General features: G+C 33.5%; 3 protein-coding genes across 9 annotated transcripts; 2 read left to right on the top strand and 1 right to left on the bottom strand.

Annotated features, from left to right (window-relative positions):
• Window positions 1-5,275: 5,275 nt before the first annotated feature.
• On the top strand, window positions 5,276-6,651 carry LOC127797126 (uncharacterized). Its single transcript, XM_052329706.1, has one exon. It carries the CDS (start codon window positions 5,433-5,435, stop codon window positions 6,072-6,074), a length of 642 nt encoding a protein of 213 aa, XP_052185666.1. The 5' UTR covers window positions 5,276-5,432; the 3' UTR covers window positions 6,075-6,651.
• Window positions 6,652-9,746: 3,095 nt separating this feature from the next.
• Window positions 9,747-14,008, top strand: LOC127795364 (cyclin-dependent kinase A-1-like). 7 transcript variants are annotated; one of them, XM_052326995.1, is made up of 10 exons: window positions 9,747-9,847; window positions 10,632-10,719; window positions 10,815-10,999; window positions 11,677-11,797; window positions 12,183-12,362; window positions 12,826-12,989; window positions 13,075-13,162; window positions 13,250-13,306; window positions 13,396-13,449; window positions 13,595-14,003. In XM_052326995.1, exons 2-10 carry the CDS (start codon window positions 10,711-10,713, stop codon window positions 13,694-13,696), a joined length of 960 nt encoding a protein of 319 aa, XP_052182955.1. In that variant the 5' UTR covers window positions 9,747-9,847; window positions 10,632-10,710; the 3' UTR covers window positions 13,697-14,003. The 7 variants fall into 7 exon arrangements, with proteins under 7 accessions (XP_052182955.1, XP_052182982.1, XP_052182964.1 ...); XM_052327022.1 differs by having other exon boundaries at window positions 9,749-9,847; window positions 10,688-10,719; window positions 13,595-14,004; XM_052327004.1 differs by having other exon boundaries at window positions 9,749-9,847; window positions 10,647-10,719; window positions 13,595-14,004.
• Window positions 14,009-21,081: 7,073 nt separating this feature from the next.
• LOC127795624 (protein SMAX1-LIKE 3-like) lies at window positions 21,082-24,318 on the bottom strand. The gene is made up of 3 exons (XM_052327456.1): window positions 22,979-24,318; window positions 22,489-22,738; window positions 21,082-22,388 (listed from the first exon to the last, which is right to left on the bottom strand). The coding sequence occupies exons 1-3, from the start codon at window positions 24,133-24,135 to the stop codon at window positions 21,297-21,299; spliced, it is 2,499 nt and encodes an 832-aa protein (XP_052183416.1). The 5' UTR covers window positions 24,136-24,318; the 3' UTR covers window positions 21,082-21,296.
• Window positions 24,319-27,898: the final 3,580 nt, after the last annotated feature.

The following is a 27,898-nucleotide window of genomic DNA, read 5'->3' as shown; positions in this document are numbered from 1 at the left end:
GCATTCATATCTTCTATTATCCTGGTATTCTATATACTATGCATGAATTCATTCTTTATCTGAATTCAAAAAAATATAGTCCATCTTGTTTGATTTGTGCATATTGACATGTGTGATTGATTGCATTTTCTTAAGATTTCATTTGGGAAAACTATGCCTCATGATAATGTGGACTGTGAATTTTGATGCTTATATGGAATATATATTGCATGTGGTACTTATTATTGGTAAATGATAGCATAAGATACATATTAAATGGAGTAACCGTTAGAACTCTAAGTAGCTAATTACAGTAAGAGTTAGCCATTGGTGCACCACGTATACATGTGGGTGAGAGTACGGTCCACCCTTTGTTGACGATAGTACGATCCACCATCCATGTTTTTGTCCAGTGAGAGTATGGTCCGCCGAAATGACATTGGGAATGAGAGTACAGTCCACCCCAATAGAATGGAATATGTAAATTTTGATTCTAAATGGTTAATTCTTAGATGTGCATGTTTATTCGTCATCACCTATTATGTTATTATATGTGTCGAGCTTGACACGGCATGAAGATTAATTTGTTGCATCGATTATGCTTTCCCCCATTATAATGCTTTTTACCTCTCACTAAGCTAATGTCAGGCTTACCCCTTAATATTTCAGATTTTGTAAGTTGGCATCATTTTTTACGATAGGAGTTGTGGTATATGATTCCATTGCATATACTCTAGTCACGCTCTGGCTACAACACGTACATCTCATCTCGTGGGTTTGAGTATAAGGAGGTCTAATGTTTCTTTCGTATGTAAATTGGAAAATTTTGAATATTATAAGTATGTGATGAATTATGGGCATTTCAATTTATGTATTAAGAGGATAGCAATATTTTTTGTAATTTTCTTTTTAGATTCAAATGTCAGAGGATTATGTGTATTGCACGCTTGTTATCTTTTATTGGAGTCTTCAACTTCTCAGTGCCGGTCACAACTCCTGGATTTTGGGTCATGGCATTCTCAATTGATAAGGCCTTCGTCATCATGTCTGAGCCATTATGATCTGTATGAATCTTCTCAAGTTCTAACTATAATAGCCCGCCTCCCGGAGCCCCCGCTAGTATAGAGGATCCGTGAGAGGGTCATTACTAAAATGATACCGAACAATGACACAACCCTTATTTAAATCATAATCTCTTTTTATTATAACATCTCATAAATATCTTTACAAAACCATTTATCTCTTGGGCCCACCTAGGCTTACATAACATACGACAATCTCAAAAAACCGTAAACATTAACCTTAACATAAGTGCAACGACACCCAGGATCTAGTTTCGGGAGAGCTCTGCACTTGCTATCATGACACGACAGTCTGGACCCAAACCCCGTTGAATGTACCTGCTATCTCAGGCGATTCTTACTTGGAATGATGGAAAACAACATGAGTCACGAGACTCAACAAGCTCATGAAAGAAAAGCTATAGGTTTAGGATTTAACTCTTCCCATAACATCCCATGCAATTTATGCCAATGCAGCCACACCATGTCATGATCCATACGTATCTTACTTCTATATGCATAACATAAAGTTAACTGCACATAGAGAACCAAGGGCCCACATAAGTCACACATTGGCACCCGGGTCCCACATACAAACCTGTTGTAGCCTAACATAGGCTATCATTTCATTATCCATAAAGACTCGCCTTTTCCTGACATGGTCGACTTTTCCTGACATTCAATATTTGACTTTTCCTGATACTTGTTACATCCTGACATGAGTCGGTACTCCCGACACCTGGCACGATACTCCCGCCCAGAATAAGAGTTACATCCTGACATGAGTCGGTACTCCCGTCCAGAATAATAATAATAACAATAAAACATGCAATGCAACACATAAGAAATGCAATGGCCGTTGTAGCATAAACGTGATGATAAGGCCCCCATAAACCAAACATCAGGCCCTGCTACGCCTCACATAGGAATACATACATGCAGCATGCTCTAAATGCATATGTTCACCTAGGATACCCAAATTGGCTCTTAGACCAACCGGGTCATGCAAATGCTCATACATCCCATCAAACACAAAGCATGTCCCCATGTGAATGCAACTCAGCCCTTTGTAGCACACACATCATGAAATGCACAAACCAATGTGGGAATCTGGAGTACCAGCTCTTCTGGCCGTCTAGCGCTTATCGTAATAACCGATGACTAGCGCCCATACATCCAGCCATCAACTGCCATGACCCACGGTCAACAGTCAGTGGCTTTGTACCCATACCCTTAGACACACTTACTGACACTATTAACTTTATATCTTCCCAGCTTAACCTTGCATAACATTTCTCCATACTCATAACTCTTCATATACATAACCTCATTACATCGTAATACCATTCTCGTTACTTTTCATTCACATAAAGCCATCTCAACATACATAATAAATTATTAATAAAACCCTACTAAACCATAAACAACTTTTCTAAGAACCTAGCCCAACGGGTACGGCATCATTCCCAAGAAAAGCGGAGCGATATGAAGCTCCGTGACGGTTGAAATGAAAGACACCATAACGCCATTGCTTAGCTCATTCCATTAACAATAAACTCATTAATAAAATAAAAGTCATTAAGTGGTTACCACGTGGATTATTGTTATTGATGCGTGGACCCGAGTCAAGGTGAGAGAGGATCTAGAGTATAAGAAACCTCAAAGACTTTCACGGGAAATAAATAACGCGAGGAGAGGGTTAGGAACTTACCTGAAAACGGTTGATTTCAGCCTCTCTTGTGCTCCCGATGCAAAGTAAAACGTTTCTTATCAAATAATACAACCGTGACTTAAATTAGTTATAACCGTATAAAATCCATGATTTAAACATATAACACTTATATTAATTTTATCCACTTACCTGGATATTTTAAACACTAATTAATCACCAAAATCCCTTGATTTTCTTCACTTTTTCTTCCTTCCCAACTGCTGCTCGCGAGCCCTTCATTTTCTCCCTTAATTTCTCTCTTTCTCTCTCTCATTTACTCCCTATTTCTTAGCAGCAAAAGTGGCCGAATTGACCATTGAAATGGCCAAAATTGGCCTTCAAATACTTGAAGCCCAAGCTTATCCCTTTTATACACAATTCAATGGCATTAAAGCCACAAAAAGATATGGCCAAGACAAGGCCACGCCATGCGCGCGCGCGCACACACACATATATATTAAGTAATTAATTTAATTTGATTTATTTTATTATTATTACTATTATTATTTTTATTATTTTTAATGTATTTTATTATTTTCATAAATACTTTCAATTAATTTAATTAATTACCTTAATTTCCTATTTCTTTAAAGTATCATAAATAAATATTTCTCAAAGATTTCTAAATATTCTAAAATATCCTCAAACACTCAAATTAATTATTTTTACTTGTCTCCAAATTTTTTTTGGATGCTACACTAACAAATTGGAATTTAATGCATCTCTAATCCAATGATACTCCACATCAATATGTTTCAATCTTGCATGAAATGTAATATTCTTGCTTAGGTGAATTGCATTATGACTGTCAAAATAATACATATTTCTCCCGATTGAACCCAAGGTCTCTAACAAAAATTTTCATCCACATTAACTCTTTATTAGCTTTAGTTGTTGCAATGAACTTTGTTTCTATGGTTGAAAATGCAACACATTTCTGTAATCTCGACTGCCATGACATTGCCCTACTTGATAAAGTAATCAAATAACTAGAAGTGGACTTGCGAGAATAAACATCTCTCGCAATGTCAGTGTAGCCAACTAACATTGGTTTTCCACTCCCAAAACCAAGTCTCAAATTAGAAGTGCCACAAAGGTACCGTATAATCCACTTGAATGCATTCCAATGCTCTTTTCCTGAATTAACAAGAAATTAACTAACACTGCCAACTGCATAAGCTATATCCGGTCTTGTACACATCAAACTTTCCACTTTGAAAGCATACAAAACTCTTTCCATATCTTTTTTCTCTTCATTTGTTGAAAGACTATGCTTAATGCTCAATCTGATATGAGTAACAAGAGGAGAACTGACAGTTTTATTCTTATCCAGGTTGAACTTTCGGAGTATTTTCTCAATGTACTTCTCCTATGACATATATAACTTATTGGCCTTTTTGTCTCGAAGAATTCAGATGCCAAGAATCTGTTTCACTAGCCTCAAGTCTTTTATAGTAAAAAACTAACTCAATTGCTACCAACAATTAGCATGTCATCAACATAGAATAAGATAATGATAAAGTCATCGTCAGAGAATTTTTGTACAAATACACAATGGTCTGAAGTAGTTGTTCTGAAGCCTTGCTTCTCCATAATTGATTCAAACTTCTTGTACCAATGTCTTGACACTTGTTTTAGATTGTATAAACTCTTTCTCAATTTGCAAATATAATTCTCATTTTCATTTACTTCAAAACCCTCTGACTACTCCATGTATATTTCTTTTCCAAGTCATCGTGAATGAATGTTGTTTTTCACATCCATCTATTCAACTTTTAAGTCAATACCAGCTACCAAATAGAGAACCACACAAATAGAAGACATTTTTACAATCGAAAAAAATATCTCATCAAAATTGACTCTCTTTTTTTCTGAGTGAATCCCTTTACAACTAATCTACCCTTATACTTTGAACGTGAATTGTATTAATCTTCTTTCACTCTATAGTCTTAATTTTTAAAACATCTAGTTTATACATAAATATGAAGAAAAAATTACTAATTATGTTTTAGAAGTTATGAGTTAAAATACTGTTAATATAATTAATTTTTATTTTTAACAAATAAGATATATAAATAATATATTAAAAAAATATTAATATAGTATTATAACGTAATATCTATTCATGATTTAGTAATTAGTTGTGCCACTTCATAGGAATTAAGTTTCGATTGATCAAAAACTAATCTCTGATTACCTTATCAGCAAAGTGGCGGAGAACTTGTTGTCAGTAAAGTTTATAATCATCAATTGTGGCAGTCTATAATAAAAATTTACTTGAGAAACTATTTCTATCCATTGACATATTCGCACGTATTAAGAAAAGTTTAAAATTAAAACAAAAAATAGTTAAGGTGTTGATTACTGGAAGTTTGAAGGACATAAGTGTAATTTCGGGTGATACAGTAGAAATGTATTCCAAAATAAATAAAAATACGAAGAGAGGATGTGACCGTTGGGTGCTTTAAATGAATAACAATGGAAATCTATCCGTTGGGCTATCCGTTTAAATACCGAACAACAAATCAACCTGCGCACCTGCGAATCTCGCTCTCTGATTTCCAAATCTTCACGCTCTCTCTGCGAATTTCACTTTCTGCAAATCTTCACGCTTTCTGATTTCCCAACGTTTTCAGCACACACCCACCATTTTGTTGTAGCTTTAGCTTAATCGTTCATCAATGGCAGGTTCCAAAGATGCTCACATCATCGTTGAAATCCCAGTGGCCGAAGAGACCCAGATCCCCGCCGCCGCAATGCAGCACCACCCGTTGGCGGAGATTTCCCAATCCGGCGGCCATCTCCTGCTTCTGAAGCTCTGGCAGAGGGAGGAGGAGCTCTCCGGCCGACGGATCGGGTCCAAGGAGGCGAGAACGGACGCCGTGAGGGGAGAAATATTCCAGCTTTGTTGCTTCTTCTTCATCTTCCACGGCTTCTTCCTAACCATTCTCTTCACCTCCTCTCCGAATTCGGATGCCTGCGGGAGATGGTGGATTCCTTCGGCTTTGGAAATGTCCACTTCGATTGCTCTAATCTTTCTGGTTCAGATGAAGCTTTGCAGGTACTGGAAGGTGCAGAGGCAGCTGCAAAGGGAGAAGGCGGATGGCCGGGCGCTAAGCCGGTGCATTCAGGAGCTGAGGATGAAAGGGCGGAGCTTCGATCTGTCGAAGGACCCCCATGGCGGGGGGAGGAGGATGAAGAGTTCGAGCGTGGAGGTTAAGTGGAGGCCTCTCACTTGGTTTTCTCAGAATCTGCTAACTGTTTGTCTTGTTTGCTTTGCAGCTCTGCTCTTCCCAGCATCCAAGCTAGTCCTCTGCGTTTAGTTCTCAAGGGAGTCGTTGATACCTGGCACGGTGTGGTTCGTAACAACAGAGCTGGGAAATTGATCGCTTCTGCTTCCCGGTTCCTAATTCTGAAGTTGCATGGTGAAGGGCCAATACTCAATGGAGATTCAGAACTGCCAATACTCATTGGAGATCCAGAACCTCCTGCAACGCGATGATAGCGCCTCCGGAAGAATTAGACCCAGCTGTTATTTCCCGCCGAACAGTTAAGAAGCAGATGCAAGACAAGTCTTTGCTACAGAAGAGGAGTGAAACTCAATCCATTCCTGAAAAGCTAGTGATTTAATCCTCCTCCCATTGCTGCTGGTCTGGAGTTAGGTGAATAATTATATCATTCCTGTTCGTTTCTCCTAGCTTACTTAGGGGGGGGATGAACAGTTGAGCCATTTGCACAGAGAACAAGTGTCTCATTCCTTCCATCTGTTAATTGTGTGTGCATAAACTTAGCCATTTGATTGGTCTGAAGGGTGTAATTAAGCCCTGGGACTGAATTGAAGGCTACATCTGCCTGTGTTTGTACATAATTTTTGCATTCGAATACAGATTCTGCCTCCAACATTACTGCTCACACATTCTAAATGTATAAAATGCATTCATGCCATATGATCATCAGATACATTCTAAATGCATAAAAATCTTTCAGATAGCGACTGAGTCATTTGGTTCCATCTGAAAGCCATATTTTAAGCATCTATCAAATAGAAGTGCGCGTGTGACTCATGTTGGAGAAAATTTGCATACATGTTGGCCATTTAGCATTTGACTCAATCAGCGACAGAAGACAGATTACAACTATTATTGATGAGTTTGTGGTGGGTTTAGATGACCTACAACCTGTGTCTGATCTTCATGACCTTTATTCGGGTAGTAACAGCTTGGCTATTGCAATATGGCAAGGCATTTTGAAATCCCATTCATCAAGGGCTACCCCCAACTGCTATCTATATATGGTAGACTTTGAATATCGAGTTTACAAATTCACCAAACATCATTCAACACTTGCAAATGGCTTACAACAAAAACTCATCATTTGTATTACTCTTAAAATTTTCATTAACACTTTAGAGTAAAAAATCATATATATTTTTTTCAAATATATTGTATTAAATTATATTATTTTACTCATATTTCATCAAATTATTTAACAAAATACTTATATTATTTTAAAAATAATATATAAAATAAAAAAAACTATATCGGGTTGGTGGCAACAAAAACCATAATCCGGTTTAGTGGGGGCTTTGTGGCCCACAAAGCCTGATCGAGCTTTGTGGCTCACAAAGCCCGATCAGGTTTAATGGGGAACAAAACCCGATCGGGCTTTGTGGGTCATAAAACTCGATAATGATGTACAATTTTGATTTTTTTTTCACCCAAATTAGTACAGATTTGGAATGATATCTATCAAAATATGTTCTGCTCACAATCACAATCATTCTACACAGTCTTAATAAGCAATGTGAACACAAAAATTATTTTAAAAAATAAAACAAATACAAATCAAATCGATACCTTGAGATTGAGTGAAATTGTTTGTTGGAGAAAAAAAAATTTGTTGAATGGGAATTCAGTGAGGTCGCTGCGATTGATGAAGAAGATTGAATGACCCAACAAGTAAAAAGATTGAATGTATGAAGAATGACTGAATTTGGATAGTTTGCTAATGATAAATGAGGCTAAGGACAATGTAGGTTTTCTATTTTAAAATCTCATTAAGGATATTTCTGATATCTTGCATAAAAGTGGGTATAGGGTGTAATTAATTTATTTGAATAGTCAAAAATATTTTTTTTGTATGAAAAGTACAAAATTGATTTTATACATTTGAATTAGGACAATTATGCATTCTTCTTAGAAAATGAGTAATGTTAGAAATGATTATATTTATTACATTTGACGGCATTTTTGTGTATTCTTTTAGATAAATTATATTTATTATATATTTAAAATAATTTTATTAATTACTAATAAATATATTATATTTTAAAATATTTAATTAATAGATAAAATATTCTAAACCTAAAAATAAGATATATTTTATTTAAAATTAAATCTCCCTCAATGCATTTTTAACCATATATATTTTATTTTAATTAAAGTGTGTCAAATGCACTTTATTTTTAGTATTAAGTATTTTTATTAATTAATAATAAATATACTATATTTTATAATATTTAATAATTAATAAAAGTATTTAAATATTAAAAACAAATATATTAATATATTCTTAACAAATGTTCGAAGGCAATTGTAGCTGAGCTTATATGGAAATGCAAATAAAAAACGGAAATAATATGAATCGGAAGTGAAAAAATATATATTTTTTAAAAATAAAAAATTGAAATAAAGGGAAATACATATATAAAAAATATAAGAAATTTTGTTGTAAATATAATTTTTAATATAAAAATTAAAAATTATAAAAAATAGTTATTCAATCATAAATTTTATAATCATTCAAACAAATTGTGAAAACAAATTTAAAAAAAAAAAAAATTGAGTTAGAGACAGGAAAAAAATATTTCTCTATTCTTTTCATGGATATAAAAGTTTTTTGATATTTTTTTAATATTATAAAATAGTTTCAAAATATTTTAAAAATTGTAAAAACAATGCGAAAATATTTTTTTGACATTTTGAAAATAGAAATATTTTGAAAATGCTGAAACGGCACCTTCAAAATATTTTCATGCATCATATATTGAAGCAAAACTTTTAACCCTTCCAAGAAACTTTTATTAGCATAAAAATAGAATCTATGTAGTTTGATAAAATCTTTTTTTTTTTGAAAGATCCAAACAAGCCTTTATATTCACTATTTAACCGGGGCTCAAGTTGATGAAGGAAGAAATCGACACAAATTGTATGTTGTTAAGCCAATTTGAGATCGCAAATTTGACAGAAAAATCTTCAATATCCTTTCTGTTCGCTATTTAACATGGCTTCAAATGGATGAAGGGAGAAATCGATGCAAAATCATAAGTTGTTAAGCCAATTCGAGATCGCAAATTTGGTGGAAAAAATCTTCGAGGTCTCTCTCTCTCTGAATTGGTGTGTATCCAATAGTTTTGCAGACGGTAACTTCTAATTTGTTATATGCAAAGAGATCGATCTTCTGCATCGACAACTATTGTTCTATTTCAATTTATTTTATTACGATAAGTGTTGTTTAATTCCAAATCGAAAGATCTTTACTTATTTTTTAATTATCACCCTCTATTCAAGTTTTTATATGTGAATCAACTTTGAAGATTTTAAGCTTTCGTCGTTTTTTATCCTTTAACAATGCTGTGAATGAATATCAAATGGCCTTAATGTATTCTCATAGAGTCTGATGTATTGCGTATATATATATATTAGATTAAGTGGAGACTTTGGTTTCGATTAACAAAATCTTGCGTCCAGATTGTTTCTGAATACTAACTCTGTAGTTTCTTGATGTTTTCGACAAATTCTTGCATGAAATTCGACTTGTTAGCATACATTTTCTCAGCATCTCAGATTTTTCCTTTAATTTATGTGTGTGTGTGTAAAGTGGCTGGTTTAATATGGGCCGTTGATCATCATCTGAAACCCTAAATCGAGCAGCTGGCAGCGTTTTTCCCCTTTGTATATAAGGCTCTCCTTTTGACAGTTTTCCCACGCTTACTCAACGAACACGAGAGAACAGAAGAAACACGCACAAGAAACAGATCGAGAACGAGATGCTGTAGCAGTGCAATCAGGAAGAAGAACTCGTCGATCAACGCAAGGTAAATTCGATTTCTACTCGTCGATCAACGCAAGGTGAATCACTTGTCTTGATTGTGTGTGAGAGAGATTGGTGAGATTGAGTGCTGGGTTGCCTGGTTATTGACCGATGTACTCTGTTGCGTTTATATCACTTTTATTTTCTGATTTGCGAGAGACTGTGAGATTTCTTGTGAGAGTTATTGTGTATCTCTGTAAATCCATTGTCTATTATTAGTGGATTGACTAGGGTGAAGCCCAGCCGTGTAGGATTGTTTTGATCCGAACACGTAAACGCCGTGTTCATTTTTCTGTTTGCGTTGTGTGTGTAATTTTCGTTTCTTTGATTTTGTTCGGATGTGGATCTTGGTACTGCCGTGGTTTGGTTGTGTGTATTTATTTCACAGGTATTAACACTTTCAATATTAATCTGGAAAATATCTTCTGGGATTGCACATAGCCGTATATTCAATCACGACACTTTTTTCCTTCTGACCAGACTACCTGTGAAGATGATACATGAAAATATGAGATGTTTATTTTTTTATTCCTTTAATTTTTTTCCTTAAGAAAATTTGATAAATGCGGTTTCAGTGATTTCACTTCATGGAGAAGAACTACCTTCAATTTGAGTTAGCAGTGAGAAACTTCCTAATTAATTCTTTGATTTTCTTAGTTGTTTATAGTTGAGTTCTTTCATTTATCAATTTGCTAAGCTTTACCAATTGGTTGGGAGTTGATGGATGGATTCAACTTATAAATTGCATATATTATTTCTTATGCTACCTTGTCTGTTCATTGGTAAAGCTTGACTTGATCTAGATAACCCTGACACCTCATTCAAATTTTCCTGCTGCTGTCAGCTGTGTGACAGTGAATTGATCACATGGATAAGGTAAATATGGTGATGCAGCTTTTCTCAATTCTCATATCTGATATTGCTTTATGTTGCTTCTCCACTGAGGTTTTGTTTTTCTTATAAACTGCCAGTACGAGGTATTTAGGTTTATTGGAACAGTGGGTGGCTGTCGTCTTCTGAAAGCCCGTCATCGTTCATCTGGAGATTTGGTCACTTTGAAGGAGGTTTCTATAAATCTATCACAGGAGGGTGTACCAAGCTCTTTAATCAGGGAAATCTCCTTTTTGATCGAGCTGGATCATAAAAACATTGTGAAGTATGCTTCACTATGGAGATAATATTTTCAAATGTCTAAAGCTAAAGATCAAATTCATTCTGGTTTCTCTTCTTAATTTTTCCTCAATCACTCTCTCCCATGGTATTTATACTAAGCTTTCTCCTTGCTTTTTTTGCTGAAAGATTGTTTTCATAACTTGAATCCATGACCTTCTGATTACAAAGTACTACTTTACTATTGTTGCCAAGGCTTGTCCTCGATATAAGATCAAGTAAGAATCACAATAATATTTATTAAAGTAATTACAATCATATACTCTCCACCAAACATGAATTTAATAAAACCAAATCCCTCCCCCTTTTTTTGCGACAAATTAAGAAGGCTAAAAAACATAGAGTAAATATAACAAAAATTAGCAAAATAAAGCATAGGGTCTAGGAAGAATAATAACTAGAATCCAAGGGCTAGAACGGTAGTCGTTAAGCAAAAAATGTCCAGCAGTACAACCTATAATTACCATGAGGGTTGGGGAAAATGAGGATCTAGAAGCGTACTTATCATCTACAAAATTAACTAAAGACAAGGGGATTCTTACCCTTAACCATTTGAAAACAAAACTTCTAACAAAAGCTAGGATTTTGGACCCTAAAAGGAAAAGACTGTTCACGAAGCAAGAATATTCTGTCAACATCTAACAAGTTTTATTGGTGGAACAGGTTGTTTGATGTGGGGAACATTGGAAGAAGAGTGTACCTTGTATTGGAGTATCTGCCGCATGACCTGAAGAGCTTTCTGTTTTCAAATTTTTTTCTTTACCTAGGCCGGACCCTGATGAAAGTATGTTACTTTGGCAATCTTCTTCTTTTTATTTATTTTTTTATTTTGAGGTACCTGCTTTTTTATTTTTTTGCTTGGTGAGATAAAATATCCTTTAGCTTATGGGATTAATTAGTGAATTTACAATTTTTAATATAATATCATGCTAAACTATGAAAAGACCAATCTTTTTATGTAGCTGTATTGGCATTTTGCCTGCTGTTCATTATTATTCTATTTATTCATTTGTTATTATTATTATTATTATTATTAATATTATTATTGGGGGACATCTAGATTTCCTATTATCATCAATCTAATTTGTCTATTTTCTATTGATTCTAGATGAAGCTTAGGCCATTTGTATGTTTACTTGCATGATTTATTTTCCTCATTTTATTGGCAGGGTCTTCTTTATCAGCTTCTGAAAGGTGTTGCTTACTGTCATTCACATAAAACTATCCACCGAGATCTAACGTGTGAGAATTTGTTGGTTGATGAACGTGGAAAAATATTGAAGATAACAAACTTTGGGTCAGCTAGGGCAATTGACGTTCCCTTCAAAACATATACTGGAGGAAGCCAAGTACTAATTCCCACCTGTTTTGTTAACTTCAGCTTCTTCTCATTAATTATCTATCTCTACCAGGAAGAAATTGACGTCACAGATCCAAAGTGTGCAGCAAGGAACTGACTAGTTTCTTGTTGCTTCTCCCACGGCATATGTTATGTCAAGAAATGTTTGTTCTTTATATGTGAAAATGCCTTGCCTTTCACTATCAAATACAAGAAATTTGGCAACCACGGTTAATTGTACATTCCAAGGAACTCATGTCGAGACTCAGTAAAGAGAGTAATAGGTTTACTTGGTTTCTCAACATATATGCCATGAGAACTTTTACACTGGAGTAGATGATTATTTTTACCTTCCTCAGGGTCCAGCGAGAGGAATAATTTGAAGTGTTGCAACACCAGATATAAATGCAGTTCCTTGTCTTTTTCTCCAAACATTCCTGCCTACAAACTTAGATATTGCTAACGGGTTTCAGGTAACAACTCTGGTGTATAGAGCTCCAGAGCTCCTACGCGGTGATTCAAAGTACTCCACTGCTGTTGACATGTGGTCCGTGGGATGTATATTTGCTGAGATGGTGAGGAAGCAGACTCTGTTCAGTGCAACAACTGAGGAAGTTCTACTGATCCAAATATTCAGGTGCCATGTTGCTTCCATCCACTGATTACTGAGATCTAATTCCTTGCATCGGTAAATACTAATTCTATATTCTTTAAATTTGAAGCCTTTTGGGCACACCAGATGAGGAAATATGGCCTGACATCAATGAATTATGCAAGCGTCTACGTGCTTATGCTGAAAATCAAGCTAAGGTAGTACAGGCTGTATGTGTGATTTTTATTTTCCGTGACTTAGAATCTGAAAAGGCAACATTTGTCTTGTCTTCTTCTGCAATGTAGACGTTGAATAAAAGCATTCCCCCCCTTCTGGAAACTTTTGACAAGAGTGAGCCCAAGGTATATCAGCTCTAGATATATGTGGTTCCATTTTTCTTGGTCCAGACTGTCCAGTATGCTTTTATCCTGCCTTTTCTTTTTCCATGCAGGAACTGTCTAAATATGTCAAAGGTCTGGAAGAGTCTGGAGTCGATCTTCTTTCTGTAAGTGTCCATTTTGCACAATATTTGAGCAGAAATTAAATATGCAACTAGATGGAAGAGAACAGTAATATTTTCTTAATGCCATCTGATAAACTTTCTTTAAGTATATCCCGACACCAACACCCAATTAATTTCATGCATTCAGAAGATGCTGAGAGTGAATCCAAGAACAAGAATTACTGCTTCTGAAGCACTGAAACACCCATACTTCCGCGACAAGGACATGAAACCTGTCCTCAGATTCTGACATGTGGAACAATCTGCTCTGTGTGATTTCACTAGAGAACTAGTCTGTTTTTTGTAATGCACTCAAAAGTGTAGATCGTCTCTTGTTCACCTTGAATAAGTACAAACTGGTTGGATCAAACTCTCCCACTCTCTGTATAGTTGGCCGTCAAGAAATACTATCAGCTAGCTACAAATAAGCCCTTTGACTCAGAATTTGACTTTAGATGGTTAATACTTTTTCGTCTCCGGGCTTCTTCTATGTTTCATTTCCAAACTGTAGCAAAGGAAAGATTGACTTAACAACTTGAAAGGGAAGAGATGGTAGTCTAAATAATAAAAGGGAAGAGAATATTTGGTAGAATCTACAATGGCCTATTCGTGATTAAAGTTCTAACTTTTTTGGGATAAGTTTACACATAGATTTTATTGTTATGTATTTATTTTATAATATGAATCGTAAATTATTACGCTTGTTTGGTGAGTTTATCACTGTACATTAGAAAGGTAGGTAGATGTTATAGGTCTTTAATAATAATAATAATTCTGGCAAATAACACCAATTCATCCAGAGCCCAGTCAATGCCTAAAGAGAAGTTCAGTATGGCCTGGCCAATTGCCACATGGGGGGAGCGGAGCTGATCAGGGGGAAAGGATTAGGCGGGCCTGATATTTTGGGCCTCCCAAAGCAGTTTAAACGGCTTCAGGATATGCACTTGGATTGGATGGGATGGGATAATATAATTAGGTAGAACCTCTAATGGGCCTGGATTAACAATACTATTAATTTAGATTCGCTAATGCATTGTTTTCAATTAATTTGACTGATTAATAAATGACTAAATTACATCTAAAAAAGAAAATATAAGGGTTGTTCTCTCTGTATTTTAGTTTTGAATTTATTTTTAATTTTGTATTTTGAGTATTTGTTTTAAGATTATTGAAAATAATTTTTTTTATTTATAACGTTTTTTGCATTTTAGAAATTTTGAACATATTTATGATGAAAACAGTTAAAATGATTTTTTTGTTGTTTTGATTTTAATTTTTTTTTTGAAAATATATTTTTAAAAATATGAAAGTAAACATATTTTTATTATTTTAAAAAATTAAAAATAGTCTGAAAAAAAAAGTAGGGCCTAAAGTTTTAGTCAACAATAATAATATATGTTAGGACTTACAAAATGAGTCAATAAGTATTGATTAAAAATATGGTATTCATTTTGGAGTGTTTAAATATCATAAATTGTTGTACTATATATCCATCTATAATAAAATACATAATCATATCTAATTATCATTGTCATCATTATTTCTAAATTATCACTAACGCAATCTTTCAACTAATTGAGAGAGCGAGTAGTATTATATTTATAATCAAATTAGAGTTGTAAGTACATGAAACAGATACACAAAAATCAACAGATGAGACAGCTTAATTAATTACTTTCATTTATCCTAATTAAACTTTCTTAATAATTTGCAATTTTTTTAATTAAATTCTACTTCAGACTCTGATCAACACCCAAACAGCTTACGTACCTTAAAAATCCTATAAGGTTCTAGACATTATATGTGTATGTATAAGACTGAGTAGGGGCATGATAGCCCAATTTTTGGAGCATATATGGTGGCCATGTGATGACAAAATCTCTCTCTCTCTCTCTCTCTCTGCATAATGCTTGGTACCAGAGAAAAAAGAAGCAGATGATTATTGAAAGCAACATCATGCCATAATCCAAAACCTTTAATAGACACATTCTCTCATGAAACTTTTTGACCGGGTCATCTCTCTCTCTCTCTCTCTCTCATGATCATGAAGGCTAGCCCTTGGATCCATCAAATTCAAATTATGTATCTGAATCAAAAGATACTAAAGATGGAAGAGATTCACTCCCTCACTAGCTCATCTTCACTTTTGTGTGCATTTTTCTTGCTTTTCTCTCTCTCTCTCTCTCTCTAACCATATATATATATATATGTATGTATGTCATGCATTGATCACTGATTGTTGGGAGTTTCAGATCCGAGAATTCACTTACTTTCATGCACAAAGGAAAAGAAAAGAAAAGAAAAGAAAAAAAAGAAAGAAAAGAAAAGCCCACTTGTAACAGAAAGAAAAAGGCTTTAAGCAGATAGATGGTGACCATATTTACAAGACCCATCCATATATATGTATTTCTGTATACAAACACACATATATGTTTGCCACTTTGTTTTCCCCCAGCCCAAAGACTGCAAAAGCTCAAGCTGTGGAAACTTTGTCTCCATGCAAGATCTTTTCAAATTCCAGTAACCATCTCTCTCTCTCTCTAGCTCTCTGGACAGAATGAGACAATTGTGTATATATTGGAATGAAAGCAGAAAGGGTTGGAAAGTTGATGCAAAGCAAGTGGCTTTATCCCATTAATATTACCTAGAAAGACTACATCTACTTGCCTCTCTCTCTCTCTCTCTCTCTCTCTCTTTTTTTTTTTTTCCTTTTCTCTTTTCTCTTTTACTTTCCCTATCTTTCTTATCAGTTGTAATGATTTCTAGATCATGTTCAAAGATATCACATATATCCTCAGAACGGCCACCTTTTTATTGTTTGATCCCTCAAGTCTCTTTTTTATTATTGGCTATTGAGATATGACCCTCACACACTTCAATCATCGATTCCCAAACCCTATCAGAATCTGAAAGCTTCCAGCTTAATATGTACACTTATATTATATATACAAGGTGGCACACCCACGTTAACATAATTTTAAATATTAATTTATTAAGTGGTAATTTTTTATAAGATTAATAGAGTAATTTAATTACTTATCTAACCCCTAGATTTTACTTGATCTTAAAATTATTATTTTTTTTTATAAAAAAAAGTATTGTCCATCCACAATAGATTCTAAAGATCAAAACTAAGCCATCAGATTTGCTTTGACTTTGTAACCCAAATACCTAAAAAGAAATCAATAAGATCTAACAATTAAATCATAGTAAATTTAGATTTTATTTTTTAAAAATTTCTATCCTAATTGTGTCTCTATATATATGTATATATTAGAAACGAAAATCGTTAAAAATTCTATCTAAAGGGTTGAAATTTAGTCGTTGGAATAATTATCGACTAGACTCGGATAGAAAAGAGGTAAAAATTATTATTTTTTATTTTTAGAGGTAAATAAGAAGGTGAAAAGACACCTCTTCTCTTTCTAATCCCAATGACTAAGTTTAGTCTTTTCTTTCTCTTTACTCTTTTTTTTTTTTTTTCAAGACCCTATAAATACAGTTACAATAATGATCCAATGTGTTCAGGATTCTATATATTTTTAAGTCAATATCTCTCATGTAAAGCAGATCAGATCAATACTGATGATGATGATGATGAGATCATCAAGCAGCAGGCCCCATTAGTTCATAAATCTTTTTCCTCAACTCATTTGTCTGAAAAAGAATGTTTTTTGTCATGTTGTTTGATTGGAATTATACTGGTCTTGTTCAAGACAGATTGGCTAATCATAGAAAACATTTCATTTGCACTGCTAAAGTTGAGCCCATGCCTTCATCATCTGTTTTTATTTTATTTTTTTTATGATATTCAGTCGTAGTAATAAAGTTGTACATTTTATAAATTTATTAATAATTAAAGGGTTTTACAAGCGAGTGTCTTTCTTTAACATTTAATGTACTTAATCTCAAAAAAATATACAACATGAGATACATGTATAATTTAATTAAGAGCACTCCTTAAGATATATTTAATGTTCTTAATTATATTTACTATCCCAATGTTAATTTATATTGATTAATATATAAATATACCTTATTTTGAGATATATATTTTACTAACTAGTAAAAATATTCGGAATTAATCAAACTTTAGGTAAATAAATTTTGACATTCATTAGCAAAGTGGGAGCAAAGCTTGAGGTATGATTCAAATATTAATGTTAATAATTAGGTCATTGACTCATTGGTGTGTATTACTTAAATGTTAATTGGGTTAAGGCAATTAATGATCAAGCCATCCAATATTTAACTTTTAATATGTTGATTATTGTTTTAAGGGTAATGATTAAATAATAATAAATATATTTTATTTTTAAATAAGATATATTTATTTTATTTTATTTTAACATCAAATTAAGTCTCTGTCTTTTCACATCCTAACCTAGCTAACTAGCTACCATATTGTATTTTTTGACAGAAGGTGTAATTAACTTACTAATTAATTAATTTTGAAAAAGCAACATGTAGACCAATTTAAAAGAGACACACAGGGATCAGTAGAAAATTAACACATGGTCTAATCTTAATAATCACATAAAAGTTATTCAAAAAGTATGATCAAGACTTGTCCCGTAGCAAAACCCTAGCTAGTAGCCATATATGTCTTCATCATCAGGGAAGGAGAGGACATATATGGCTCTACTAGCATATGGTTCAGCATTTTGGCACCATACCTTAATTGGTCGTACCTCAAGGTCATATCCAAGGTAAGATCTCAACGAAAATCATGTTTAAATCATCATTGTGCAGACTATAAATAAAAGTCTTAAATCTCAAATACTAAGTTAAATGTCGGAGTTTATCCTAAAAGTCTCGAGTTGGCAAAAAATTAGCAAGTGTTTTGTCGAACCCTAGATTCATCCCAACAGCATCACTACCTTTTCTTGTAAAAATAATAATAATAATCTTATTTTTACAAAAAGAAAACATAGAAAGAAATAAAAAGGAAAAGAAAAAGGAGGAAAGAAAAGAAATATGTCTCAATTTAAAATTTAAATTTTTGCACTTTTGCAAGCATCAATTAAAATGCAATTCTGAGCCTTGTTGGTAGAGGAAGGTATATGGTTTTCAAGTAAGCCTAAGCGAAATATATATATTCAAGCTGGTGGAATAAAGTGCATGAGCAGATAAAGTTCTTATATATACACACACATATATATATATATATTAAAGAGATAGTCCGTATTATAACTATATATAAAAAATAAAAAAATTTAAATAAAAATTTATCAAGTAACATTTAACAATTATAATTTAATTTTTAATTTGTATAGATAAAATGGTCAACAAAATGAACCTCCATATATTGGTTTGAGGCGATCGATGAATTCAAATTTTATTAATGTAGTTAATTTTTGTATTTTTTAAATAAAATATATAAAAGATATTTTGTTAAAAAAACACTTTATTTGATATAATTTTGTAACATCAAAATATAATATTTATTTATATAATATATATATGTGTGTATCATCATGTGAAAACATTTCTCTTTTCTCCTTTCCCTTTCTTCTTTTTCCAACCCTTTTCTTCCAGAATCAATCATTCGAAGATTACCCTAAAGTTGCTTAGGTCTAATTAGGAAACACTAATTAATGATCCATGTTAATTATGCAAAAGCTCAATTATATATTTAATTAACCCTCCTCTCCAATTAATTAATTAATTAATATTGTCTTGACCCCAACTTTGCCAACTTTGCCAAATGGTCTCTATCAGCTTCAGCTTACGAGAGAATAATATTTAAAACATAATACAATTAGCAAAGCATATTTGGTTATGAAAGAGACTAACAATAGCTAAATCAACTATGTGCTAGTGAATGTGACATGAAGGTGACCCAATAATTCTTAAAGTCGGCAGCCAAATTAAAGTTGACTCAATAATTCATTGGGATTGTCACGAATAATAAACTTATTATGATCATGAAGCAGCACCACCTACTCCATTAGCTTTTAGTGATATATTTATGTTACATTTTGTAATCCATTAATTAATATAAATATATAACAAATTAAAAATATTATAATTAAATGTCTGAATAACATTTTTGTTGTTTATATGCCCCAATTCCCCCTCGACTCCTTTTTTTGGGTTACTTTATAATTCAATAAAATAGCTCACTATTTTTTAAAAATACAAATGTGAATTATTAGTGACACAAAACACTGTCACTACTGTGGCAATCAGAATAATTCATGATATTTTTTTGGAAAGTAAAGACTATATATTTGAGAACTAATGAGAGAATAATTAACACTTATAATACTTGAATTCGAGATCTTAGACTCATAATATTATTATTTATTACTAAATTATAATAATTTTAGTAGTAATTAGAGGAGTAGTCTGTACTAGCACGTGTAAATTAAAAACTAAAAAAATTTAAGTAAATTTTCATTGCATCGTTGTGCTTGACAGTTGCAGTTTATATTTTTATACATATATTCCTTTTTAATTAATTAATTAATTAGAGAGTGGAGGCTTCAAAGTTAATCTTCATCTTTATCATAAAGTGGCGAAGATTATATTCTTTTAATTCATTTGTGACTGTGTGTGTGTGTATACTGCTGTTTTTTTTCAGTTCATTCTTTAATTAATTAATTTGGTCCCACCACATATACATATATATATATGTATATATATTTGAAATTAAGTATGGATTGCTATCAAAAGAAGGATAACAAAGTGAAGAATTGGGCTTATTCTGATACGTTCTGAGGAAGATTTTGGTTCTTCCCAGCTCCCAAAGTAGCTTTTGCTTTGCATAATTCTTACGTTATGAATAATTTGTATTCGCTGTCAAACTTTACTAGCTATGTAATTCTTGTATATTCTCCTGTGAAAAAAAAATTATATTTTAGAGATCGATAATAATTAAAGATAAATATAATTATTACAAACAAAACTATAGTAAATAGGCCTAAATGCAATTTTTTTTTTATTTTTTATAATAGAAGGTTTCTATGCTTCGCCGGATTAGTCTCTTATGAATCCATGTATATTGACTCATTCTCATAAACTGAATAGAAATAAAACCATAAGTGAGCAAAAGAAACTAATTAAGATTGGGCAAGCTAGCTAGACTCATATAAATAAAGTTGTAAAGTTGAGCAAAGCAACGGTAAAAGATAATTATTCGATCTATGTGAGAGATGTTTGAATTTCAGTTCAAAACTATATATATATGGAAATGTTATTAATTAGAACAGACACTCGCATATATATAAAAATAATATTTTTAAGCGGTCATGCTTGATATTTTTACTGATATTTTATTCCTGCTATTATTTTTGTGTTTTGAATAAATTTAGCAGGCAAACCATCCACAAATTACATACAATAAATAAGTACATAAAAATTTATAAAGGAATTCGCCCTAAATTTAGAATCCACTGTGGAGAAAGCAATGTTTTGTTTTGTTTTGTTTTTTCCAATTTTTTCTGAGGAAAATTCAGAACCAATGCTCTTGGAACTAATAAAGGAAACTGAACAAGGACAGCAACAGCTGCTCAACTAAGATTCTCAGAAAAATTAAAAAAGCTGGACTAATTAAGAACAAACAGCTGAAAGACAAACTTGAAACTGAAATTAATTCTCAAATCAAGAAAAAGATCAAATAATGTTTACCTATGATCACAAGTAAACAGGGCTGTTCTATTTAATTAATTTACATCTTCTACATCACATGGCATTCATCACAGTACTTAGTGTTGTTCATTACATATTTTCCTTTCCCCCATCCAATTTAATTCTTTTTCTCTCACAAAACATATATAAAAAACAAAACAAAAAAGAGTTGATTACTCCTAATTAATCCACACTGCTATGCTGGATCATCATTAATTTCACAGAATCTGAATCTTAAAGATGATTTTCCTGTCCACTGAATCCAAGAATCCAATCTCACCAACTGAATCATCATCATCATCATCTTCTTCTTCTTCACAATTGGCATTAATGTTCAGATCCAGGGAACCAACCTGTATTGCTTTCTCCTCTGATACATCATCATCATCATCTCTCTCCTTGGAAGGAGGAGAACAGGCCCTGGACATTGAGCTGAAGCTTTCGCAGCTGAAAATGACAATGGCATCCTTAAGAGAAACCAATCCGCCACCATCACAAAGCTCGATCTTTCCACTTTCAATGGTGTTCTTGATTCCCTTCTGAGAACAATAATCTACTTGCTCCACATCTTCCATGAAGAACACGCGGCTGGGATTCGCCTGCACTGCCTCTGCAAATCTCTCTAGATACCCACCAGATTCATCCCTTGATCTTTTGTTACTGATCATCTCTTGGTCTTCACTTGAATCAGCCCTTGTTGATGAGAAGCTGCTGAGCCCAATCTTGACGAAGTTTCCATGGGAGCCAAACACAAGCTTGGCCAGCTCCTTTGCGATCTTCTCTTTGCCCCTATAATCAACACCCAGGAAGAAAAACCAGGTTTCTTCTTTGTGATCTTTGCGCTTGCCCTTTCTTGCCACCATCCCTGACCTGCACTGGAGGATCGTGTTCGCGATGTCTGAAACTACTTCCTTCTGCCAAGGAACCTTCTTCTCCAAGGCATTGCATAGAACCTTCAAGTTCTCAGAATTATGCTCCATGAACCTCTGAAAGCACTGATCATCCTCGTTTAGTGTCGCCTCGCTGGAAGAAGCCGAGTTAGGACTGGAATTTGGGTTGGATAACAAGTCAGGCTTTGCCTCGTTATCGGATGTTAAGAATTGGTGTTCTTTAGGCAACCTTTTGGGTCCAAAAATCATAGGCCAATCCGTAAGGGTCTGGTGCAAGTCATAGGAAGAGACTGAAGTAGAGGAGGAAGGAGAAGACAATGAAGAGAAATTTAGGGTTTTCTCAAGAAAATGGTGCTGTTTGTGGAGTGAACTGCAGGTTGAGTTCCATTTCTTGCAGAGTTCTCTAAGGTTGCTCAATTCCTGCCATGAAAACAAAGATAGAAGGAATGTTAGATTAATGTCATCTTTGCACTAGTATGGAACGATTAGTTAATATCGACAAATAGTTAATTAGGTATACCTGGTCATTGATAGTTTTTCTTTTGCTCTCTTCCTTGTACAGTTGGAGCCATGGAGGCAAGTTTGAGCCAGTGGAAGTGGAAGAAGACTCCTTGTGGCAAGTGTTTGCGGCCATTCTTCGAGCTTCTCTGTTGAAATTAGCCAAGCAATCTATGCAGCAAATGAGGTTCTTCTCAACTCCAATCTTGATCTGTGACCAGCTTGAGTATTCATCTCCCAGTGCCTTGCTTTGGAACTGGCCTCGCAAATCACTGAAAAACCCCAATGGATAACGCATGAAAAAAACATATATATATATATATGGGTAGAGGCAAACTATAAAGAACTCATAAGTCTAGATTTCAAGACACACCTGAGTGCAGTAAAAAAGAGCAGACCCAACAGCTCACCTCACCTATTAAGTTAGGCGTGGCGAATGCCAAGTCTTGCTCTCTATCGCTACACTCAGGTGGCGCCCATCGAACGACGAAAAACATGTATCTAGCTGGTACCTGTCCAAGTTGAGACTTAGTCCAAGGCTGCCAACTGGAACCGTGAGAGGGTGAAGTTGCCAGAGAGTTTCCAAACAAGGATGGCCACTCCTACAGCTCATGTAAGTCTGGAAAGTTGAAATCCCCATGAGCCAAAGCTTTCCACTTTGCTCACCTCCACTCAGCAATCTACTGAGCTCCATGATCATGAGTTCCACTGGACAGTAATAGTTTCTGCTATGCCCGCCATAACTTGACCAAAACTCAGATACCCAGTTGAGATCGCCCAAATACAAGACCAACCCTCTTCCCACATGGCTTTTCACTAGGCACCTGAGCTCTCTCATCCTCTGCTCAGCCTCTTCAATGCCAAGGTTTTTCAGAGAGAAAAGAGGAAGGTTTATGAATGGCACATACCTCAAATGATCTTCCTTTACATCTCCTCTCTCAAACTTATCAATCACTCCTCTAACCACTGCTTCTGCACTAGCCAGTGACTCTCCAACAATTACAGTGTTCCTCCTTTTCTTGCTCAACAGTGAGTTTATCACACTCATTACATCATCTTCCCTGCAAGCTTGCTGTTGTTCAGTTGAGTCAAGCTTGGATTGGCAACTTACAGGAGGAGTAGTAGTGCTCTGTGAGCAAATTGTTATCTCCAAAGAAACAGCTTGTTCTACATTGGCTTTTACTTGGGTGCTGGAAAAGCCGGCTTCTCTCATCACTCTACTGACACTGGGGTCATCTAAGATGGAGACCACAAGCTGATTTAGCTCCACTTTCAGGGCTAAAATGGGCTGCTGCTGGCTCTCAACCGAGCCCCGGCGCTGATGGGCCTGCGCCCGCTTGAAGGCGGCGACGAGGGCGTTGGAGAGGGCCGGCTGCTGGTGGTGGTGGTGGTAGTGAGGGGCTAGAATAGGGCTAGATGTTGAAGTCGGTAGACGGTTTAAAGCCACATTGAAGCAGAGCTCCAAGGCCTTGCACTGGAGAGGGTGGGAATGGGCCTTAAGGCAGGCGGCTCGGAGGCGGCCGGCGGAGGTGGCCAGCATGGTGGCGGCGACGTGGAGAGGAGTCACCTGGGCGTGGCCGCGCCGCCTGGCCAGGCTTATGGCCTGCTTTACAATGGTTGCAGCCTCTGTGGTTAGGGTGTGGTGGACACTGTAGCCTGCTGTCCTCATCTTCTACAAGTATTGTTTTTGCTAATTAAACCCCAGAAGTTGCAGAAGATATATATATATATATATATATCAAGGAAGATGAAGATGAAGATGGAGATGGAAGCTTAGGGTTTATTTGATGAATTTGTTTGGGGAAGAAAGAGGGAAATATCGAGAGAGAGAGCTTATGGACTGGAAGCTAGGTATATAGATATATGGAGAGAATGGAAGGTGGAGGAGATAATAATATAGGGAAGCTGATTTGTGCTTTTCTTGTCGGACGGGAAACTGGAAAAGGTGATGGCTGTAACCTTTATCCACCATATGTTTTTTTGCTCATCACCCACCTAGCTGCCATAATTAATCAATGATATAATTAATTAGGATATGTATTCATATTATAAATTTTAGAAGTATAATTTGTGTTACCTATAGTAAAATAAATAAATAAAAATATTTAAGTAAAAATTTATTCACGTTTGATAATAATTATTTAAATTTTATTTTCTTAAAAAAATTATAAATTAAATGAGTCTTAGTGCTAACTGTGTGGTAAAGTTAATTCAGTATTAATATGTAGAGTATAAGCTATACCTTATATATATTTAGGGTAAATTACAATTATTACTTGTTTTAATTAAAGTTTATACTTTATAATAAATTAATTATGATGTGTCAATGTCTCCTTGGTATGTTAAATGTTGATTGTTAAATATTAAAACTTAACTATTAAATATTAAAATTTATTAAAATACCCTAAAATTTACTAAGCCCCCACAGGTTTTGGAAATTCATTGGGTTCCCAAACTTTGTTATTTCATCAAATTTTATTAACAAAAGTTAACATTAATTTAACTCAAAAATCATTTGATGTTAAAATCAACATAAATCTCAAAACCAAATGATTTTGAGATTTATATTAATGTATATCATCAGTGTCCTTTCCACATATATATATATATCCAAATATTTTATAAATAAGAAAATAAATCTAATATGTAACATATATGTTTGATAACTAGGGTTAGTATTTTTGAATAGCATTAAGCTTTTGATAAAAGGTGGTCCGATGGATCACAATATTGGGAACTGTGCATGAACACCAAGAAAAGAAAACATTATTAGGGAAATAAAATACCCTAAAAAGTTGGACCTCCCCATTGAAGATATGGACGAGGAGGAATGGAAGGACACCTTTTTGGTTTATTATACAAATTATTCCTTTTAATTAATAAATTAATAATGATACGAAATATAATAATATCATCTGTCACCTTAACTACCGTGCTTAAACGTGTAAGGGTTCTTCATATTAATTAATGGGCAAACTTATGGAGAACTATATATATATATATTATTTACAATAAACAAGTAATTAATTTGAATGATTCTCTCCCACACACAATACAATGCAAGGCAATGCAATAGAATACAAGACAATGGTAACAAATTAAGACTATAAAATTTGATGAAGGAGACTGAAGCTACAGAATTAATGGGCCCTTTGCTCGAGGAATAGAAATGATTGGGAATGTGGGGTAATGTGTGTATTAATGCTCAATCAAAGTATCAAAGGACAGCTTTGGATAAAGAAGAAGAGGGGAAAAAGAGGAAAGAAAAAGGAAAAGGAGAGAACTAAAAAGGAAGAGAAGTTGGTGTAGAACGAGGAGGAGAATGGCGGAAGGACTGTCTGTTTGAACTCAAAGCAAAGGAATCCGCAACTCTTTTTAACACTCCCTCCTCTTGCGTCTGCACACATACACACACACACACATATATATATATAAACGAAAATATTATTTAAACACTTAAAAAAAAGTTGATATTTATCATAATATATTGTATTATTTAAGTAACATTAATTGCCGACATATTAACTTCCTCTTGAAAAGGAGAGCAAGGAATAAAGTGTTTTTTTGAAGTTTTGTTGATAAAACATTAATATTGCGCCTTTGATTTTATATTTATAATGGGCATGCGTCGCATTTAATTTAATATAAATATTTATTTTTCGTGTTATGAAATTTTATTAATAAAGTATTTTTAAATTACTTTTTTATGTATCTCGTGTTAAAAATAAAAATTAATTATTATATATTAACAAAATTTAAACTCATATCTTCTAAGTAGTAATTGATTTCTCAAGCAATTTTAATAATACACCAACATTCATTTTATTTAAAATTTTACCTAAAAAGATTTAAAAAATATTGTGTAACTGTTGACATTACCTAATAAACTTTTTTTTTTTTTGGTTGTCTTTTTACATGCGTAACACAAACTACTTCTCTAGTATGAGTGTATTCATATTATCTCAAGGCGATAACAATCAATGCAAGAACAATTTTGATATTTTATGAATCGATCTTTAATATTGCCCCAACTACGTACTTTTCGGATAAAAAATAATTATTTGTATTTTAGAATTTCAAAAGTAAGAAGTTACAATTTTTGTAATAACAAGCCTCTAGCTAGAACCTCTTAGTTTGTCCTGGTCGTAATCTAATTAGGATTGCCTAGGACAGGTTTGAATCTCATTGACTATATGTAAAAGGCATTTTACAGTTTAAATTTTGGGAGATCATGCCAACCATAATACATGGTAGGGTTTGTATATATGACCCTAGCTAGGCACCACTTGTGGTTATGGTACGTATAATGGGTCTATATATGCAAGTACTGCATGCATCTCTTTTGTGATTATTATGGAACTTCATTTTTCACATGGTATCTAAGACTTTACTCGATTCTTATAAATGGACTTATCGAATTAGTCACTTAGAAAGTCCAATACTTTATGTTATATAAAAAAAAAAATGAAATAAAAAATTCTAACAGCAAGATGCTTTTAAGCTTATTGTACAAGTTGGCTTGCTTTTCATAACGGTAATGGAAAATTAAATTAAAGTTCAAAAGATTAAATAACATAAATATTAATAAACCTTTATATATAATATAAATATTAAAAATATCTTTAAGTAAAGTCAAATTATTTACAAAATTGTTTTCTATTCTTTTTTAAACTAATTCCTCATTGTTTAATTTGAACATTCAATAATCAAATATGTTAAAATTGACCAAACTAAGATATATAAAATATAACATTACTTAAAAATATTATATATGTTACTCGCTATAACATAACGTTTACCCGATATGAGCAAAATGAGAGAGCGGGCATGGACCCCACCCCCTCCCCCCAAACATTCCCGACATGGCTCTAGAAGAACAAATCTGTAATATTATTAGCCAAATAATATTTTTTTTTTTTGATGAGAAAGGGTTTCAAATCTTTATAGAGTTGCACACTTACAGATTTTGGTATATATAAAAAGATAATAGGTTGAGTTTGGACCAAATAACTCTTGTTTAGTCTCGCTCCCCACATCCCATTTTAAAAAATTTATACCATTTTAATTAATCTATTTAAGTCTTCGTCTCGATCTGTTCTCATTGAATAATATAAGTATCCATCGTACATTCATTAGCTAATCAAATTATTAAAAAAAAATTAAAAATAATTTATACCTAAAAATTTAGTTTGTATAATCGATTAATTTGATTTTCGACAGACCATATTAAGGCCTCAAGCTTCAAATTACTACTAAAATTTTAAAAATAAAACAATGTAAAAAAATAAATTTTATATAAAGTTGAAAATTCAAAAAATAAACATAAAAAATTTTAAAAAATAAATCATAATATTTAATGAGAATGTCTAAAATCAGTCCGAACTGCATTCAAATTTGCAGTCTAAACTGCCAAAACGGCATCATTTTGGTTG

The sequence above is a fragment of the Diospyros lotus genome, chromosome 1, assembly GCF_014633365.1.
Source record: "Diospyros lotus cultivar Yz01 chromosome 1, ASM1463336v1, whole genome shotgun sequence".
In the NCBI taxonomy this organism is placed as follows: domain Eukaryota; kingdom Viridiplantae; phylum Streptophyta; class Magnoliopsida; order Ericales; family Ebenaceae; genus Diospyros; species Diospyros lotus.
Note: the sequence above shows the minus strand (reverse complement) of the source record. Positions and strands in the feature narration are given on the sequence as shown.